Below are 18,474 nucleotides of genomic sequence, written 5' to 3'. Positions count from 1 at the left end.
TCCTTTTGATGTAGAAACATTGCATGCAATAAAAAAGTAGAGATAGAAGTGTAAGAACAAGTATTTGAAAGGTTTAAAAACAAAAATCAAGAAAAATATTTAGAGCACCAGAACAAGAAAATAATGGGTAGCTGCCAATACATTGACAGCCGAGTACAAGTTTTTTTTCTGATACAGATCATACATACATTTACATATCAAAGGCAGGAATGTTTTCTTGCACTTGACACTAATGGAAAGTCAGAACACAGCTGGATACTGTATTATTCACTGATAGATTATGGACTAAAGCCATATTTACAAAATAAAAGATTAGAGAGAGATGGTTCAGGGGATGGATGAGGAGATGAAAAACATGCATGTAGTAAAAAAAAAAAACCCAAAACAGTTACTTGTGTCACTTTTCAAAAACAAATCAATAACTGACATGATTTTAATTTTGCACGTGCTCCAGTGTGGGAAACCATGCCCTTTGTCACCATGGCTCAAAAAACACACACTAATACTTTTTAGTATTGAATGAGGTCACATCATTCTGGTCACAGAACCTATGCTGGAACAGATTTCTAATTATTTTGTGCACAGAACAAGAGATAACAAAAATATACTATTATGTATTGGGCACCTCATGAGCTCAGAATCTGAGATGAAAGAAGAGGGGAAGCACATTCACTTAAGAGAAAACTCATAGAGAGAATCATCTAGGCTGACAGACAGGCTGCACCATTCTTCCATCTCAGACACACTTCTAATCAACTTTACCCATCAATTAGCCACAGTGACAAAACCTGGGGGGTAAAAAAAAGCAGCTCTAAATTGCAAGAGAAACACAGGCTTATTCACACTCACTCTTAGGAAGGAGTCAAAGTGTCTTGGGTCACCACAGAGCTGGGACAGGTAGTAAACAAAGCAGTAGCCTTTCTCATAGGTGAAGAGGTTCATTAAGTTACTAGGATTTACACCTGAAAGGAGAAGACAACAATATTATAAGATACTCTAATGAGGACACTGATTTCCAACCCTTCCAGGTATACAGGCCCCTTAGAGACCTCCAAGTCGAGATTTAGTGACTTAAAAGCAAAAAAAAAGCCTGTTGTCAGTACATTTAACTTAGTGCAGTAAATTAAATGGAAGCAAATATATAGGCTGAAAACCAAATAAAAATTTAAAAAAAAAAAAATCAGTCATTGTAAAGTAAGTATCTATTCCCAATGGAACGAGTCACTTCAAATTCAGAAGTCACTGAAAACACAACCGGAATTTGAAGACAAAGCCTTTTTTCTCAGTGCCAAATGCAGAGAATCACCATACCACAAATTTTTAAAGCTATCAATATAAGGTAATCACTACTTGTTCCTTTTATGATACTTCCATCACATGCTTTCCCATTCCATTTGGTTCCAATACCATCTCCACTTGCATTTTAGATTGTTTTAAATATCATCTAGAGTGAAGACTCACTCAGCAGGAAAGCAAGCACATTTGTTTATCCATATGCTTATGCATACACATGTAGTTCTTACATGAACACATAATAGGAACATTTAATAGCACAGAATTCTATAAGATGTTTCCAAATAATTTCATAATAATGTTTGTTATTTTACACATTCAGAAGCTCAAAACCACACAGCTTTCAAGGCAGTTCTTGACACTCTGCTTCTACTCAGCGAGCCTGTTCTGTTTTTTAAAAGAACCATACTTATAAAGATGAATTTGCCAACTGAAGAGAATTTCAAGACAAGTTTCTGTACTTAGTTTGAGACTGGTTATCAAACCAGTATTTCTTTTTCCTTTCTTTAATAAAGGATATGTAAAAATTATGGGGGGTTGTCTATGTTCCAGCATCATTATACAGAATTTTGTGTACAGCAGCTTCAGCCAAAAGCACTACCTGGCTCCAGTTTGACCTGAAGCTTGCTGACTGGGTTGTCTTCTCCAAGGAGCTTCATCTGTCTGTGGAGAGCATCAAGGCGGAATGCAGTCTCCAAACACGTGAAGGCAGCTCCTACCCCAGAAAGATACTTATTAGTTGAGCGAAAATGACTAGCAAAACCCAACCTTTTATGTTTTTACAACATAAAAGCTACTGAAAGCATAAAAGACACAACAATAGTAAGACAGGACAACAGTGACATAACAGCAGAGAAACCTGAGTGCAAAAAAATCCTTGCAATTTGTAATGAAAAACAGAACGAAATCAGCACGTTTACTCGTTCTGATTATAAGGCTGAACTGAAAAACAAAGTAACATGAAAACTACACTAAAGTTGACATCGCTGACATCACCTTATCAGTCACTGCAAGATAAACAGAGCAGCACTGGAATTAGTATTGATTGCTCCTTGAAAGCTATCGGTACAAGTGCTTACAAAGAAGTTATATCACTGGTTGAATAGCAGACTCACGATTCCATATTCAGAGCTAAGGCTTTTACTAAGTGAATGTCACCTCTTGGGTGAAAACAGAAAAGGGTTACAATTAGTTAGTACACTGCAGACCCTACAGATCATTTTTAAGCATTATCTAGCATCCTACCCCTACGGTATCGTAAGATTTTCACTTTCCATTCATTAGGACTTCTTTTACAGCTGCAACTGGGGAAGCTACTCTTTCTCTTCTATCTAACTGCAGTCTACAGCATTCCATGCTTTCAAGACAAACTAGATGTATTATAGAGGCAAGTCAAGAGAACTTTCCTATGCCCTTGCAGATGTAAAATCCTGCAGAAAATGGATTTTCAAATTCAGAAGATATTTAACATCCAGCACTACGAACATTTTAGCTTTCTTTGCTAAGTCTTCGACTTCAATGATAGGGCTTGATACATAGCTACGATATCAGAGTCTTGATGTATACAGGAATCTGATACAAGCAAAATGAGAATTAGAACCAGAATATATTCGGAAGACAGAAGAATCTGTACTGGCTTAGAAAGAGGCAGATGTGCTTCACAGCAGGAAGCAAGAACCCGGACAGCTATTCTTAAGTGCAATTACTTCAAGCTACAGGGAGAAAGATTAAGCAAGATCCAAGAGGTGTGGTAGTCTCTGGACTCTATCTTTCTGTACCCAAGGTAATTACAAAGATTCCTTTTTATTAACAGCAGAAGATACTCCAGAAACGTCAGAAATGGCAAGTTTTAGATCAGAGGTTTGTCCTAGAAAAAAAAAGAGTGCAAAAAGAGCTTGCTAAAGAATGGCACAGGAAAGGCACTTTCTAGTTTTCTAAACAATTGCTTCTTTAAACAACCAGTTCTAAATTTCAAGAGAATAGACCAAAATCAGCAAGGATCTTGTCCTATTTCAGAGGTACAGACATAGATGGGATAGAGAACAGCTCACTATTTTCTGACCTATTTATGTCATTGCCATGTAATGTGACTTGTAAGAACAGTCCTAACCACTGAGAATTACTGAACACAAAACAGCTTTCAAAGATATGTAACATCTCCACATATGCTCAGACCACTTCTTTCCCTAAACTTCATTATCATCAGCTCGTCTCCAAAAACCATATGCATGAGTAAAAACAAAGGCATCCTTCTAAACACTCTCACTGCCAAGATTTCCAGGAATTTTTCCAAGATTGTTTACAGCAGACGCATGAGAATACACATGGTACGGCCTTTTAAGAACATAACAGGACAAACAAGAGAAACAAACGTTCCCATTATTCACTTCCGTAAGAATCCAGTTAAACTGAAAAGCAACATATTCTAAAGAAAGCACCATATAATTGACCTGCGAAATTCACTGACAAAGCAAAAGCAGGGCTGTACAATTCTACCAGAAGCCTTAAATACACAAACACACAGCTACATAGATGTGTACTTTTTTTTTTTTAAATAAGAGCTATTGCCACTGTTCTTTCCAACAGAAGGTAGCTACTAACTGATCAGGATTAGAAAGACACTTGTTCAGAGGACTGTTATTTCACAGTGTCGCCATGATAAGGCGATATATCTTTCTCTGAAGCAGCCTCTGCTCACCTTGCTCTGTCATATGGACACCTGCCTGGTACCCAATAGTAGTTTTGACGTTCCTTTGAACACCCTTACAGTGCTGTGCTAACACATCTCTTCCAAAGCCCCTATCACTGCATCAAGTATACACTGAACCCAAAGCAAAGACTCAAGTATCCAGAAGTTCAATGCAAAGTTTGGGGATGTGTGTGTGTTCAAGAAATAAAAAGAAGAAAACCAGCTCCCTACAGACTTTTGAGCTTCCAAGGCAAATATTCTGTGCAGGCAACTCTCAATTATTGGTTAGACACAGAAGAAGCAGTACTTCTGCAGTTATACCATAAGTCTCCGTGGTGATCCGGCGCTGGGCGTAAGTGGCCAGCCCCTCGCTCAGCCACATCTCCTCCCATGTAGCATTGGTGACTGCATTTCCAAACCAGCTGTGGGCGACTTCATGAATGACATCAATGATCAAAAACTCATCGCTCTCCAGAATGGAAGAGATTATGAAGGTCAGGCATGGGTTTTCCATGGCAACAATAGGGAAGGATGGAGGAAGAAAAACGATGTCGTACCTAAAATCAGGAAAAGAGAAGAAAGAAGAGAGGAGATGAGTAAAGTACAGCTATTTCAAAAGACATATACAAAAACTTTCTTTTCTTCCCTTAGGGAAGGCTCATCTGAGAGTTTTTTGTGACTTTGGGAATGAACTTTTCAGACCAATGGTGCCTAATTCTACTGATCAGCGGATAGCAGTGTCAATTCTGTTGGCCAAGGATCGGCTCACTTTTGGATGTAAGACTAGGCAGTCTTTTCACGTGCAACAGATCCAGCACTTCCCAGAAGCATAATGCTCCCTTCACACACGCAAACTTCTCTAAAGTTGCCTACCTGAGAGCCAGAAACACTAAGTTTACTCTACGTACACTACTCACATACACAGTGTCAAGTGCCTGGAGGCTCCCAGTAAAGAAAGAAGCTGGGAAACTATTGAATTAATTGCTTGATTTGGTTTACCTCCAGTGTCGGCAAAAGGATTCTAGTCTGTCTGCTTCAAAATATAACAATGCTATTTGTTTTGTTTTCTAATTTTCTTCACCAATGATCAGCACTGGCACACTGGGCCACGCGTTCAGATTATTTCAAGCAACATTTTGTAAGTCAACAACAGCAGGTTCTTCCTACTTACCTTTAGCAAAGCAATATAGGAAGCCTTTGTAAACATTTTCTCCCATCCAAAGAATGAAAGCGTTCTCTCAAAAAAATTCTCTTTTAATCCAAAGTCAAGCTTAACTTCAAAAACTATGAATGTTGTTTTTAAGGACTCTCAATGAGTCTGTACTGGGTCAGGTTTCCAGCAGCCTCAGGCATATCACAATAAATATATCATACGTCAATGTAAAAATAAAAAAGATAAATAAATAAAACTGCCATATATTTTAAACAGTATCCAGCCTAATGGTGGATTTGCATCACAAAATGCTACAGTATGAAAAGCCTTCATTCCTCAGGGAAAATCTACTGCTTAGAGACTTCCAGTTGTGCCCACCATCCCAGGCAAAACAGCCTGTGCCTCCACGCCAGAGGCTTGCAGAGACAAAACTCCATCACTTCTACTACCGTGCTGTCAGCTGAGGGGCTTAGTTGCCCTGTGACCGCTAATGTAGGGAGAAAGCATAATCATTTCTTAAGATTGTTTTATTTTGTTCCCATTACACATCCCTGGGAGACTTATTAAACTCACCTTCCCCATATATATGGGCCATACAGACTCTCTGCAGCAGTCAACCAGCGCTCAACCATGCCAGAAAGCTTGCTGATGGCTGTTGGCAGCAGACAAGGCTCTGCCCACACTCTGCTCCTGTCAGAAAAGAGAAAACATCAGGTGATACTTCAGCAAACTGAATTATCTCTCAGAAAAAAACCAGCCTGACTTCTCACCACACTTCCATGTATGGTAACAGTACTAAGAGGTCTCACATCAGACTCAGGCCTTCTTTAGGCTAACACTCTATGGATACATAAGAAGACATAATCAAAGATCCCCTAAACTGTGCCTCAAGGCAACGAGGCAAGTAGCTGCAATGACTAAGGAGGACAATAAGCAACATTTAGGAAAGAAGAAAATATCTTTGCCAGTACAGTGCTTCACACCCAGCTAAAGCTCAAACTTTCTGAATGCCCACAGCTCATAGTCCCAATTGTTCCCTTATCAATGACTCAAAGTATTTACTAATTACTTGAAGCACTGTGCAGAGACACAAAAAGCAGAATCAACTCGCTACATGTCTTACCTTGGACCTATATCTGCATGTATAAGGTCTCCTGCCACCAAGGCCACTAGGTAGGCAGGAACTGGATATTCCATGTAAAATTGATATACACCTTCCTCTTCCAAGTAGGTGCTTTGGGTGGCACTCATCAACACCTGGATGCCTTCTGGAGCCTGAAAGACCAATATCATACACATCACGTCAGCAGATGATCACGACTGAATGACTACAGAGCAGATCCAGTTTTCCCTTCTATGCACACAAGGACGCACATTAAAAACAATCATTTAGACATCACAAAATGTAAGATTTCTGCAGTGGTTTTTATACCACAATCCATCCAGCCCGTGAAAATATACTAATGTAAAACATTACTCCTTCTGTATTGCATGCAGCTGCTCCTAAGGTGCCCATATATCAAACTATTTCATCTAGACAAAACCACAGAATCATAGAATCACAGAATCACCAGGTTGGAAAAGACCCACCAGATCATCGAGTCCAACCATTCCTATCAATAAATGCCACATTATTTGATGCTGCTTTCATAAAACTTGGGGTTTTTTCCTTCCAAGAATCAATAAAATACAGTTGAGTATTATCATCAATAACCGCTACTGGAAGTGACCATCCAAATTCTTCATGTCATGTCATGTCATGTCACGTCATGTCACGTCACGTCATCCATTTAATGGTTACTCTTTCAGCGTTGAGTACAGAGAAGGGAAGACCCAAGTGTGTCAGGCAACAGAGTGGCCTTTGTGGCACTACCCTGATTACGTTTCAAGAACCAGCATATGGGATCCAAAACCTGTATTTTTTATAACACCGTGTCATAGTTAATATTTTGTATTATATTTCCACACAACCTATCTACGTTTTCACAAACTCACAGCAGCTAAATGCTCCATGAACCATTAATATCCATCTGGTCAAGTACCTTGACAGTAGCAGAATAGGTGCACTTCACCGCTGGCGTGTCGAAGCAGGGGAAGAATGACCGGTTACAGACTGAGTGGCCCTGCGTGAAGACAAACGGCTTGGCATTGCCATACGTCAGTTCTGGATCCAGCCACCAAATCTGTTGAAATAAGATGTGAAGAAGAGGTGAGGAAAGGGACAAAATCAGAAGCATGAACTGCCGAATAACAAACCTTGAAATCAGGAGAACTGTGGAGAAGGACCTGGGCACTGGCAGAGGCTGCCCAGAGAGGTGGTTGAGTCACCTTCCCTGGAGGGGTTTAAGGGACGGGTGGACGAGGTGCTGAGGGACATGGTTTAGTGTTTGATGGAAATGGTTGGACTCGACGATCCAGTGGGTCTCTTCCAACCTGGTTATTCTATGATTCTATGATTCTATAACCTGCTTGGCTCCCCAGATGCACACCTGGCACAGGGCACATCTCCATCTCTAACAATACATCTTTCTACTCCTGTTTATCTGCCTTGACCACTCAGAGTGGTTTCTCACTGTCTGAACACTAAGTGGTGCCACACAAGCCACTCGCTGCTCCTGCTGCATTAATTTGCTTGGTTAATAGCACGTCCCTAACAAACATCCATACAACCCTCTTCTAAGAGGGAGCGCTCTGAATATCTTTGTGGTTTTAATTCAACACAAACAGGGGCAGTAGGTGTCATGCAGTGCAAGCTGCAAAGAAAAAAGAAAACACACTAAATTCACAAATCAAAAAATGCTGAGCCTGAACAGTGTACACAGCATTATCTCTGACCCTGACACTGCCCCGTGGGCTGAAGCATCAAACATTCTGACACTATCCAAAAAAAGTCAGTATATGTAAGAAACATCTGGTCAATGACACTGGAGGCCTCTTTTACAGAGGGGTTAAGAAGATTCTGGGTGGTCACAAGAAAAAAAAAAAAGAACAGAACCCACCACTGAGCATGTCAGTTTTCAGTATCAAACAGCAAATAAATCATCAGTCAGACCCCCAGCAAATAGTTAGGACAGATTAAGAATAATATGAAAAAGTGCAGTTATTTGCCTTTTTGGGTTTTTTCTGTTTCAAATGTCATGTTTATGGTTTCACATGCTCCCTGCCTCCAACTTTGAAGTGGAGGAACAGTTTTAATAAGGATTTTCTTGTAATCCTAGAACTCTGGAGCTGAACTTTTATGGGAAATATCAAATATTGTAAAACTTGCAATAAAGTTGGAACCACTGGAAGTCTTGTGAACAGTCAAGCACAAGGAATAAACTTTTGAGTCTGCTGAATTCTTAGATCAAAGCAACCAATAAATCTGAATCCAGGGAATAGCAGTTAGTGTGCAGACATTCGTTCAGTTCTGGTCCTCAAAAGAAAACAATTAAATGCTTACAGAAGAGAAGCCTGGGTACATGTCTGCTCTTGTTTTAATGACTCATTACAATTCTGTCCCCCAGTTAACCTCTCTGTGACCTGAAAGTTGAAATTTTCTCTCTCTCTTTCTCTCTGCCCTGTAAGGTTATTCCTTGTTACCTCCTTCCCTTGCCTTTGGACCCTTTTCTCCTTGGGCACCAAAGTGCTCCTCTCCCAAATCATCCACTTCAGCAACCCCACTGGGGATCAGTGGAAGGTAAGGAAAGGAAACACTGCCAGCTGGTTTCAGTTATTCATATAGAGGTTCACACTTCCATTGGCAAATGTTTGGGTTTGTAGGTGGGAGGCATTACAAAATTAAAACTCTAAAAAGGAAAATTAACCTTAGAGCAACATTCTTATGTTGGAATTTATTTTAAGATTATTGTCTTCTGTTTCAAGCCTGTTGGGGCAGAAACATGCTTGCTGTGTGATTCCTCCTGACAAACCTTGCCTCGCTTAGCACTACAAGGGCTACGCAACTACTCAAATCCACAGGCTGCGTCTCAGCACATCACTGGCCAGATCTCCAGGTCACAGCCGAGGTGTGCAGCGTCGCTACAGATTTCCACTCCATGGATCCCTGCATTTCACAGCAATTAATATCTTCCCTGTGATCTGACATTGTGGAACCAGACACAACTATTCCAGAGGGCACTTAGGGACACACATCTCATTAAAACCCACAGTTTGAAAATAACAGCTTCCCACAGAACACACATCCACAAAAAATGCAAGTGCCAGGGTAGTAGTTCTCTAATAACCCAGAAAGAAGGCAGGAGGCTCATAAACTAAGTTCTTAAAGATCTGCCTCAATGCCAACTTTTAAAAACACTGCTCTGATCAGTGGCTTTGTGCTCGCATCAGAATAAGTCTGACTTATAATCTGTATCACTGGTCCTGCTGAAGAGACTCACCATCAAGAGGTTCTGTTTCCTTTGCTTTTTGAGGGATAGAAAATGCTAGCCAAGAAATCAGAGACCACCAGACCTAAGTTGCAGCACTACAGCAGGAAGGAAAAAGGGTTGACAGACTACGTCTTTAGAGCAGAGAGATAAGGGGAAGTTATCCCTGACCAGCACAGGAAAAAGACATAAGCAGGAAGCAAAGGGGAATGAAGAAGCTGATTCTTGTTTACAAGAAACTCCATAAATCGAAGGACAATTTCTTAACAATTTCTTTTCAATCAGTCCTGCTTTATCTGACGTTTGGTTGAAGTTAAATGAAGCACCATCCCCAAAGACCAAGAGGAAAAAAACATTTGCAAAGCACGATGTAAGTTTTTTCCCCTGTTCCCTAATGTCTGCAGCTACACGGCAAGCGTCCCGTCTCTCATTCCAGATGCACTTGGAACAATGATGAAAGTTATCCTGAAACAATATAAATAGATCTGTAATATAAATAGAGCAGGCTATGCTGGCGGACAGAGGCAGGACTATGGACTGGGGAAAATGAGCGTAAGCAACATCCCAGAAAGGAGAGCAAGCAGCAGGGCACTGCTGGGGGCAGGGGCTGGAGCAGTACAGGAGAACAGCTACTCCCCATCCAAATCCTTCCTGTGCTTCCCTTCAGAAATATATGTGACGTCATCACAACGTTCATCATTTTTATCTAGTTATTCATGTACACAGGAGAGCCATTTCACACATTTAAGCTGTTCAATGACACATTTCAAGTAAGAAAACATGCTGTTTCGCTCTTCTGCTCTCTACAACTACCTGAAAGGAGGTTGTGGAGAGGAGGGAGCTGGCCTCTTCTCCCAAGTGACAGGGGACAGGACGAGAGGGAATGGCCTCAAGCTCCGCCAGGGGAGGTTCAGGCTGGACATTAGGAAAATTTTTTCACAGAAAGGGTCACTGGGCACTGGCAGAGGCTGCCCAGGGAGGGGGTTGAGTCACCTTCCCTGGAGGGGTTTAAGGGACAGATGGACAAGGTGCTGAGGGACACGGTTTAGTGATTGATGGGAATGGTTGGAGTCGATGATCCGGTGGGTCTCTTCCAGCCTGGGTATTCTATAATTCTATGATTCTGCTGAGGAGAGGCTTTGGGCAGTCCAGGTCTCCCCCTGTCCACATGCTACAAAGAAACTCACTTATTATAAGGCACCTACCAAGAATATAATTTCTTTCGGCTTAGATTATAATCATTTACCCAAACCCAGGAAATGACAAAGGCAATTAGCTAAGCCTTTTTCAGTTTTACATCTCTCCATGTTTCCACCTGCATTATTGATGAAGCTCCCGAGGAGAGCTGCAAGGCCACAGCTTCTGTTCTAGACAAACAATAGGCCGCTCCATTCGATGACAGAGCCAACCACACATCTGAGATGCGGAGGATGTGGCAGGAGCAAGGCTCACTGGACAACAAGTCGCTCTAGGAGGACTGAGGAGTCAGGACAGATCTAACAGAACGCTGGGGAAGTTTCAAGCACTGGAGAAAGGGCTGTCCCCTTCTTGCTAAATCCCGAGGATGAGGAAATGCTACCATTTTTCATACCAGAACACAGAACAGGGTTTGCACTTAAGGTTGCCATGGGAAGAAAATAGCACTGGTCTTAACATAAGCTCTGCTAGGTGAGGTTTAGGCTGGACATTAGGAAAAAATTTTTCACAGAAAGGGTCATTGGGCACTGGCAGAGGTTGCCCAGGGAGGGGGTTGAGTCACCTTCCCTGGAGGGGTTTAAGGGACGGGTGGACGAGGTGCTGAGGGACATGGGTTAGTGATTGATGGGAATGGTTGGACTCGATGATCCGGTAGTCTCTTCCAACCTGGTTATTCTATGATTCTATGCGCGCTGCCAAATCAGAAGCGTGACACGGGGGGTAAGAGACAGATGCAGATTTTCCTCCCTGAGAAAGGAGAAAGAAAAAATTTTAAAAAAAAGCTTTATGAAAGAGCACCTGTGGGACCAAGAAGTAAAGCGGTGAGGGAAAAGAAAGGGAGGAAGAGCAGAGCACTGTCACTGACACACCCGATCAGCGTGCGCCTTCAGCCCACACCAAGAGCGATACGGTGTTGATGACAGCCTTGCTTCTAAAGAGAACTGGTGATGCGCTAAGCATATGGTTTTCTAACAGCACAGGGAGCTGAAATGCTCAGTGAAAGGCAGATTTAATCTCTCAGCTGTCTCACAATGTCCATCAAACAACCAAAGATCTTGGCTCCTTCCTCCACACGACAAATAATGGGACAGTGGAACAACATATCCAGATGGCTCAAACCAAGTATATCAAGGCAGCAGGTTTCCAGTTTTAAACAGACTCCTATCTTTGCTGCAGATTTTACTGCCAACACGTCTGTGCTGCACCAGTAGCATCAATCTATTGGTTTATAGGTCCCACAAGTATGCTAAGGGTCCCGTAGAAAATAAACCCTGACCTAAAAAGATTATATTCAGAGAAAAGCTAAAGAAAATATATTTTTTAGAAGAGAGAGATCTAACACTGTAAAGCTGCTTCACTCACGCAGAGAAAAGGGAATGCAAGGAAATAAAGTGGACATGAGTATAAACTGGTTCACCCTTACACACACGGGTCAATCATCCCCATTAAATGCAATGCTAGGATGAAAAACAGCAATGAGAGAGAGCACTACAATAGCCCAAAACGACTGTGCATCCAGAACGCTGAACATGAAGGGCTAGAACAGGTGCTACTCGAGGATAAATAATCTGCCAGCCAAAACCTACAATAGCGAGTGAGGAAACGTGGTACGATTTAAGGCAGTGAGTACACCTGCTTCTACTTTTCAGCATCACTTGAAAATGCAGCTCATACCCTTAACATCAATAAACTTTTGACATTAGTCCTTGTACCTTCATTTCAACCAAAGCATTGAAGAAAGGTACAATAAAGGCTTTAAAAGACAGGACGAAGCTAGCTACCTCGCATCTGATCCAGGGGAAACAAGGACAAACAACACAGAGAATGAAAAAAATGCCCTGCTCTCACTATCCTCAAAGATGGAACATTCTCTCTGCACTGTGCGCAGGGCAACACGTTAACACAAGGTGAGACTATGTGAACATCACACCAAGCAGTGCCCTGCACCTTCCAGAGCTTTTCAAATAATTTCCAAAGAGAACGCTTACAGAGCACAGAACAGCACCAAATCAGCTTTAAAGCCTTTCCATCATAAGCAAGGCATGGCATGACCAAAAGGAACGTGTTTCTTCATAAAAATCTTGAAAAAAACCAAGTAAATAAGGAGCAGAATCTTCTGAGCAGGCTGTGGACTCTGAAAGGCACAGACTCCCACGCACCTCTTTGGTGCAGAAAAACTACAGCACATTATTGTATACAGAAATATTAAACCCAGGAGCTCCAGAGTTGAAAGGGAACAATATCCTCACTTACCAGTAGATCTGAATGTTTAAAATGCTAGAATTTCACCTAATTTTTGCACTTTTCGTGAAGGACCAGCCTGTTAAAAGGTCACCATACAATAAAAGGAAACTCCTGGCAATGAAAACCTTCATATGGAACCCACTATTTGGAGTGAGTCAATGTATTAAAACTATTCAGAACACTCTTTGTGAGCTTCAGTGTAGTATAAAAATTAGACAGAAAAAGATCCAATAAACTCATTCTGTTCAGCAACACCTTCTTTATGAAAGACCTAGCATATGCTTGCTGTTGGGTTATTTTGCATGAAACCAATATGTTCAATCCCTGCTCTTGTTAAATAATTCGTAACAGTCAAACAGATCCACACATTTGCTGGTTTTGACCAACGCAACAACAATACCAAACAAGCAGGCTTAGAGTCAATTCTATTAGGCATCGAAGTTGCTGGACTCTCAAAACCAAAAAACACTAAAAAATAGATTCATTAACTATGTGACAAAAACCACTTCAGTTGGATTTCCAACCTGAGTAGGAAGAACTGATGTTCCAGTGATAACTTTGTATTTCCACTATTGTAACTTCTTAAAAACACTGCCCAAGAGCATCTAAAGGGACCAGAATAAAGTGCTTCTAAATACCAAGGGTAGAAGTGACGGAATTGATGAAGCATCTTACTACTGAACACGACTAATCTACCCCAACGCGGAAGCACCTCCCACAGCCGCTCTGAAACGGGTGGATCGGGCCATTTCTGACCCTTTTTCCAGGAGATAACTTGTAAGAATATGTGGAATCTCCCTCTGCTCGCCTCACAGCTCCTGGGCACAGCCTGCTGGCACTCCAGCACGGGTGAGCAAGGCTTGATTTTGTAAGCACCTGGCAAAACCCACAGGGAAACTCCCTGTGTTTGCGGATTACGTAACTTGTCCTGAAGAATCCAGCCAAAGTAGTTTTCAAATTTTCACGCTCCCTGCCAACAACAGCAATGCCCTTAAAGGAAAGAAGACTTTAAGATCCCTGCTGTGGTGTGGGTGGACAGCCTGGGGTACCACGGCGGTGGCGGGAGGGCAGCTTGGTTGGCAGGAGCATCCCTGCTACGCGAGATGCAGGACCGGGACAGGGCTGGGTGGCAGCAGGCTGGGACTGGCTGGGCCGAGGCAGTCCTGGGGCAAGGAGGGAGGATGCAGTGGAGGGATGGGGACGAAAAAGGAGGTGTGACAGGGAAGCATCTCCTGCTGCCTGTGCTGCGGGGCCAGGGCACTTCCCTGAGTGCCTGTCATAGAGGGGAATCATGCGAATCATAGAACAACCAGATTGGAAGAGACCCACCAGATCATCGAGTCCAACCATTCCTATCAAACACTAAACCATGCCCCTTAGCACCTTGTCCACCCGTCCCTTAAACCCCTCCAGGGAAGGTGACTCAACCCCCTCCCTGGGCAGCCTCTGCCAGTGCCCAATGACCCTTTCTGTGAAGAATCATAGGATGGTTTGGGTTGGAAGGGACCTTCTTAAATATCATCCAGTTCCAATCCCACTGCCATGGGCAGGGACACCTCCCACCAGCTCAGGGTGCCCAAGGCCCATCCAACCTGGCCTCGAACCCCTCCAGGGATGGGGCAGCCACAGCTTCCCTGGGCAACCTGGGCCAGGGCCTCCGCACCTTCATCAGGAAGAGTATCTTCCTAATGCCTAGTCTAAATCTTTCCCCCTCCAACTTAAAGCCATTCCCCCTTGTCCTGTCATTACATGCCATTGTAAAACGTCCCTCTTCAGCTTTCCTGTAGCCTCCTTCAGGTACTGGAAGGCTGCTCTAAGTCTCCAAAGAGCCTTCTCCAGGCTGAACAAACCCTACTCTCCCAGCCTGTCCTCACTGCAGGTGTTCCAGCCCTCCGATCATCCTCGTAGCCTCCTCTGGACCCGTTCCAACAGCTCCATCTCCTTCTTTACACTGGGGATTCCAGGACTGGATGCAGCACTCCAGCTGGGGTGTCATAGAATCATAGAATCACCAGGTTGGAAGAGACCCACCGGATCATCGAGTCCAACCATTCCCATCAATCACCAACCCATGTCCCTCAGCACCTCATCCACCCGTCCCTTAAACCCCTCCAGGGAAGGTCATGAGAGCAGAGCAGAGGGGAGGTGAAAGAGCAGGTGAAGTCGCTCGGTCTGTTCAGCCTGGAGAAGAGGAGACCGAGGGGGGACCTCACCGCAGTCACCGGCTCCTCACAAGGGAAGGAGGAGGAGGAAGAAGAAGGAGGCGCTGATCCCTTCTCTCAGGTGCCCAACAGGGCTGGTCTGGCAGGAAGAGGCGCCAGGGGAGGCTCGGGTCGGGTACCAGGAGGAGGTTGTTCCCTCGGAGGGCGACGAGCGCTGGAGCGGCCCCTCAGAGCTCGCCCCGGGGGGGCCCCGCTCCCCCCTCCGCGTCCCCCCCCGCCCCCGGCCCGGTGCTCACGGCGGGTCCGTCGGCCGCGGTGTAGCGGACGATGATCTGGAAGGGCTGGTGCGGCCGCAGCGCGGCGGGCAGGGAGACGGTGAGGGACGAGCCGTAGTCGGTGAAGGGCTCCACCCTGAAGCCGAGCGGACGGGCGGCGGCTCCGGGCCGGGCGAACACGGGCAGCGGCGGCTCGGCGGGCGGGCGGGGCTCGGGGGGCCCCGCGGCCCCGGAGGAGGAGGCGGAGGAGGCGGAGGAGGAGGAAGAGGAGGGCGAGGGGGGCGCCGCCGCCGCGGCCCCGGGCTGGAAGGCGAAGGCACAGGGCGCCTCCCCGGGCTGCGCGCGGCGGAAGGCGGCGGAGAGGACGCGCAGCGCCGGGTGCACGTCCAGCACGAGGGCGCGGGGCTGCGGGCGCAGCGCGCACAGCTCCAGCACCAGGCAGCCCGCCAGCGCCCGCGCCGCGGGGCGCAGCTCCAGCCCCAGCCGCAGGTGCCGCAGCCCGAACAGCTGCGAGCTCGAAGCCGAAGCCACGTCCGGCTGCGGCGGCGGCGGCGGCGGCTCGGGAGGAGGAGGAGGAGGCGGCGGCGCCTCCGGGCCCGGCGCGGAGCCCTTGCGGCAGCAGCACAGCCCGGGCGGCCGCGGGGCCGGGGCCGCCATGGAGCGGCGGGGGCGGCGGCGGCGGCGGCCGCTATGTGAAATCCATGGGGCGGGCGGGGAGGAGGGAGGCCCCGGCGGCCGGAGCGACCGGGGCGGGGAGGGGGAGGAGGAGGAGGAGGAGAGGAAGCAGGGGAAGGAGCGCGCAGGCCCCGCGCGGCGCCGGCCCAGGGAGCGCAGGGCCCGGCCCGGAGCCGCCGCCGCCGCGGGCTCGGCCGGCAGGGGGCGCCCCGGGGGGCGGGGCGGGTGCGCGCGCACAGGGGGTGATGGTACCGGCTCCGCGAGCCCCGCGGACCCCGCGCCGCGAGCCGAGAGGGCGAGGGCAGCTCGGCCCGTGTCAGACACGGCGTGGGCAGCAGGGCCAGGGAGGGTCCTCTCCCTCTGTGCTCGGCACGGGGGAGACCGCTCCTCGAATCCTGGGGTCAGTTCTGGGCCCCTCACCACAAGAAGGATGTTGAGGCTCTGGAGAGAGTCCAGAGAAGAGCAACGAAGCTGGTGAGGGGGCTGGAGAACAGGCCTTATGAGGAACGGCTGAGAGAGCTGGGGGTGTTTAGCCTGGAGAAGAGGAGGCTGAGGGGAGACCTCATTGCTCTCTCCAACTACCTGAAAGGAGGTTGTGGAGAGGAGGGAGCTGGGCTCTTCTCCCAAGTGACAGGGGACAGGACGAGAGGGAATGGCCTCAAGCTGCACCAGGGGAGGGTCAGGCTGGACATTAGGAAAAAATTCTTCACGGAAAGGGACATTGGTCCCTGGCAGAGGCTGCCCAGGGAGGGGGTTGAGTCACCTTCCCTGGAGGGGTCTAAGGGACGGGTGGACGAGGCGCTGAGGGACATGGTTTAGGGATTGATGGGAATGGTTGGACTCGATGATCCTGTGGGTCCTTTCATAGAATCATAGAATAATCAGGTTGGAAGAGACCCACCAGATCATCCAGTCCAACCATTCCCATCAATCACTAACCCATGTCCCTCAGCACCTCATCCACCCGTCCCTTAAACCCCTCCAGGGAAGGGGACTCAACCCCCTCCCTGGGCAGCCTCTGCCACTGCCCAATGACCCTTTCCATGAAAAATTTTTTCCTAATGTCCAGCCTGACCCTCCCCTGGCGGAGCTTGAGGCCATTCCCTCTCGTCCTGTCCCCTGTCACTTGGGAGAAGAGCCCAGCTCCCTCCTCTCCACAACCTCCTTTCAGGTAGTTTCCAACCTGGTGATTCTGTGGGGCTGTGCCCCTCGCCCCAGGGCCGCTCCTACCAGCTCTGTGCACGCTCTCCCTGTCCCAGGGCCGTGCTCCTTGAGCTTACCCTGCACCAGCACTGTGACCCCTTGTCCTGGTTCTGTGCCCCTCCGGCTTCCTCCGTCACGCTCCTGCTCATGCCCCTCACGGCTAACTCACAGTCCAACCCTGAACCCCTTCCCTCTACCAGTACCCCTACAGCCCCTATTTTAATCTCTTCCTTCGCACCTTGGTTGCCCCAGCTGCTTGCCTCCAACCCTCGCTCCAAACTAACCCCAGAGCCCAGCTCAGGAGTAACTTGTTCTCCCAGCCTTCCGTCTGGAGGCAAACAGTCACGCACCACCTGCTGCTTGCCTCGCTCCATCAGAAAGGACAAAGTTATCAGAGTTATACAACCGCTTCTTTCTCTGTGTGGCAATTGCAGGAGACAGTCAGCTGGAAGGAAGGAGGCGCGCTGGAAGCAACTGTGGTGTGAACTGCACACCGCCCAGGAGCAGCAGACAGGAAACCCCCCTGCCCTGCGTCGTGGTGCTTCTGTAAGTTTTTTGTGCCTCCCTCAGCCCCCTGATGCACTTCCAAGGCCCAAGTTTTGCACGACACAGGAACATTTATTACATGGTTGTGGGTTTCGCGGACCCAGAGTGGTACATTCCAAGTGCCTCCCAAGCCTTACACTACTGGCAGCTGCACCTGCACAATTTTCCAAGTGAGTTTCCACTGCATCGTCACACTCTAGGTAGAAACTGTAGTCCCAGCACAATGTGGCTGCTGCCTCCAGCTGAACCAAGGGTAAAACATACCACAGTCTTATCCTAGACCAACCTGAAGCTGGGACTCTAAAGAAAACCTCTCTGTGCTTGCTTATGTAACAGTAAAACAGACACTGCAATTGCAGTCAGAATTAACAGTGCAGCATCAGGAAAGCTCTTTGGTTGAAGGGGGCATTGCAGCTGCTCTGCATCTTCGCCATATCATCTTTTGAACCATCTTCAAGAATCAATTTTGTCTCCACCCAATCCCCTTGTAGCAAAACTTTCTGTCCTGCCACCTTTTCTCTCCACATTCTCCTTTTGTAAATGAGGTTTTCTGCGTTTACCCTTTCCTTCCAATACCTTCTCTCACCCATAACATTTGCCTTTTGAAATAATTGTACTTTCCCAGACTTTGGTCCCAGCAAGGTACTAAAGCTGCTCAATTTCCCTCTGG

The 18,474-nt window shown here is 46.5% G+C and overlaps 1 protein-coding gene across 1 annotated transcript in view; it reads right to left on the bottom strand.

Annotated features, from left to right (window-relative positions):
- Positions 1–18,474, bottom strand: part of ABCC5 (ATP binding cassette subfamily C member 5) — a 72,483-nt gene that overhangs the window by 4,716 nt on the left and 49,293 nt on the right. The window contains exons 31-36 of the mRNA XM_069864975.1: positions 7,178–7,318; positions 6,259–6,410; positions 5,709–5,825; positions 4,304–4,539; positions 1,895–2,008; positions 850–962 (exon numbers count right to left, since the gene is read on the bottom strand). Coding sequence (XP_069721076.1) covers positions 850–962; positions 1,895–2,008; positions 4,304–4,539; positions 5,709–5,825; positions 6,259–6,410; positions 7,178–7,318 — 873 coding nt within the window. The remainder of the gene's footprint in view (positions 1–849; positions 963–1,894; positions 2,009–4,303; positions 4,540–5,708; positions 5,826–6,258; positions 6,411–7,177; positions 7,319–18,474) is intronic.

The sequence above is a fragment of the Phaenicophaeus curvirostris genome, chromosome 10 (assembly GCF_032191515.1).
Source record: "Phaenicophaeus curvirostris isolate KB17595 chromosome 10, BPBGC_Pcur_1.0, whole genome shotgun sequence".
NCBI lineage: Eukaryota > Metazoa > Chordata > Aves > Cuculiformes > Cuculidae > Phaenicophaeus > Phaenicophaeus curvirostris.
This window is presented reverse-complemented; position numbering and strand designations above follow the sequence as displayed.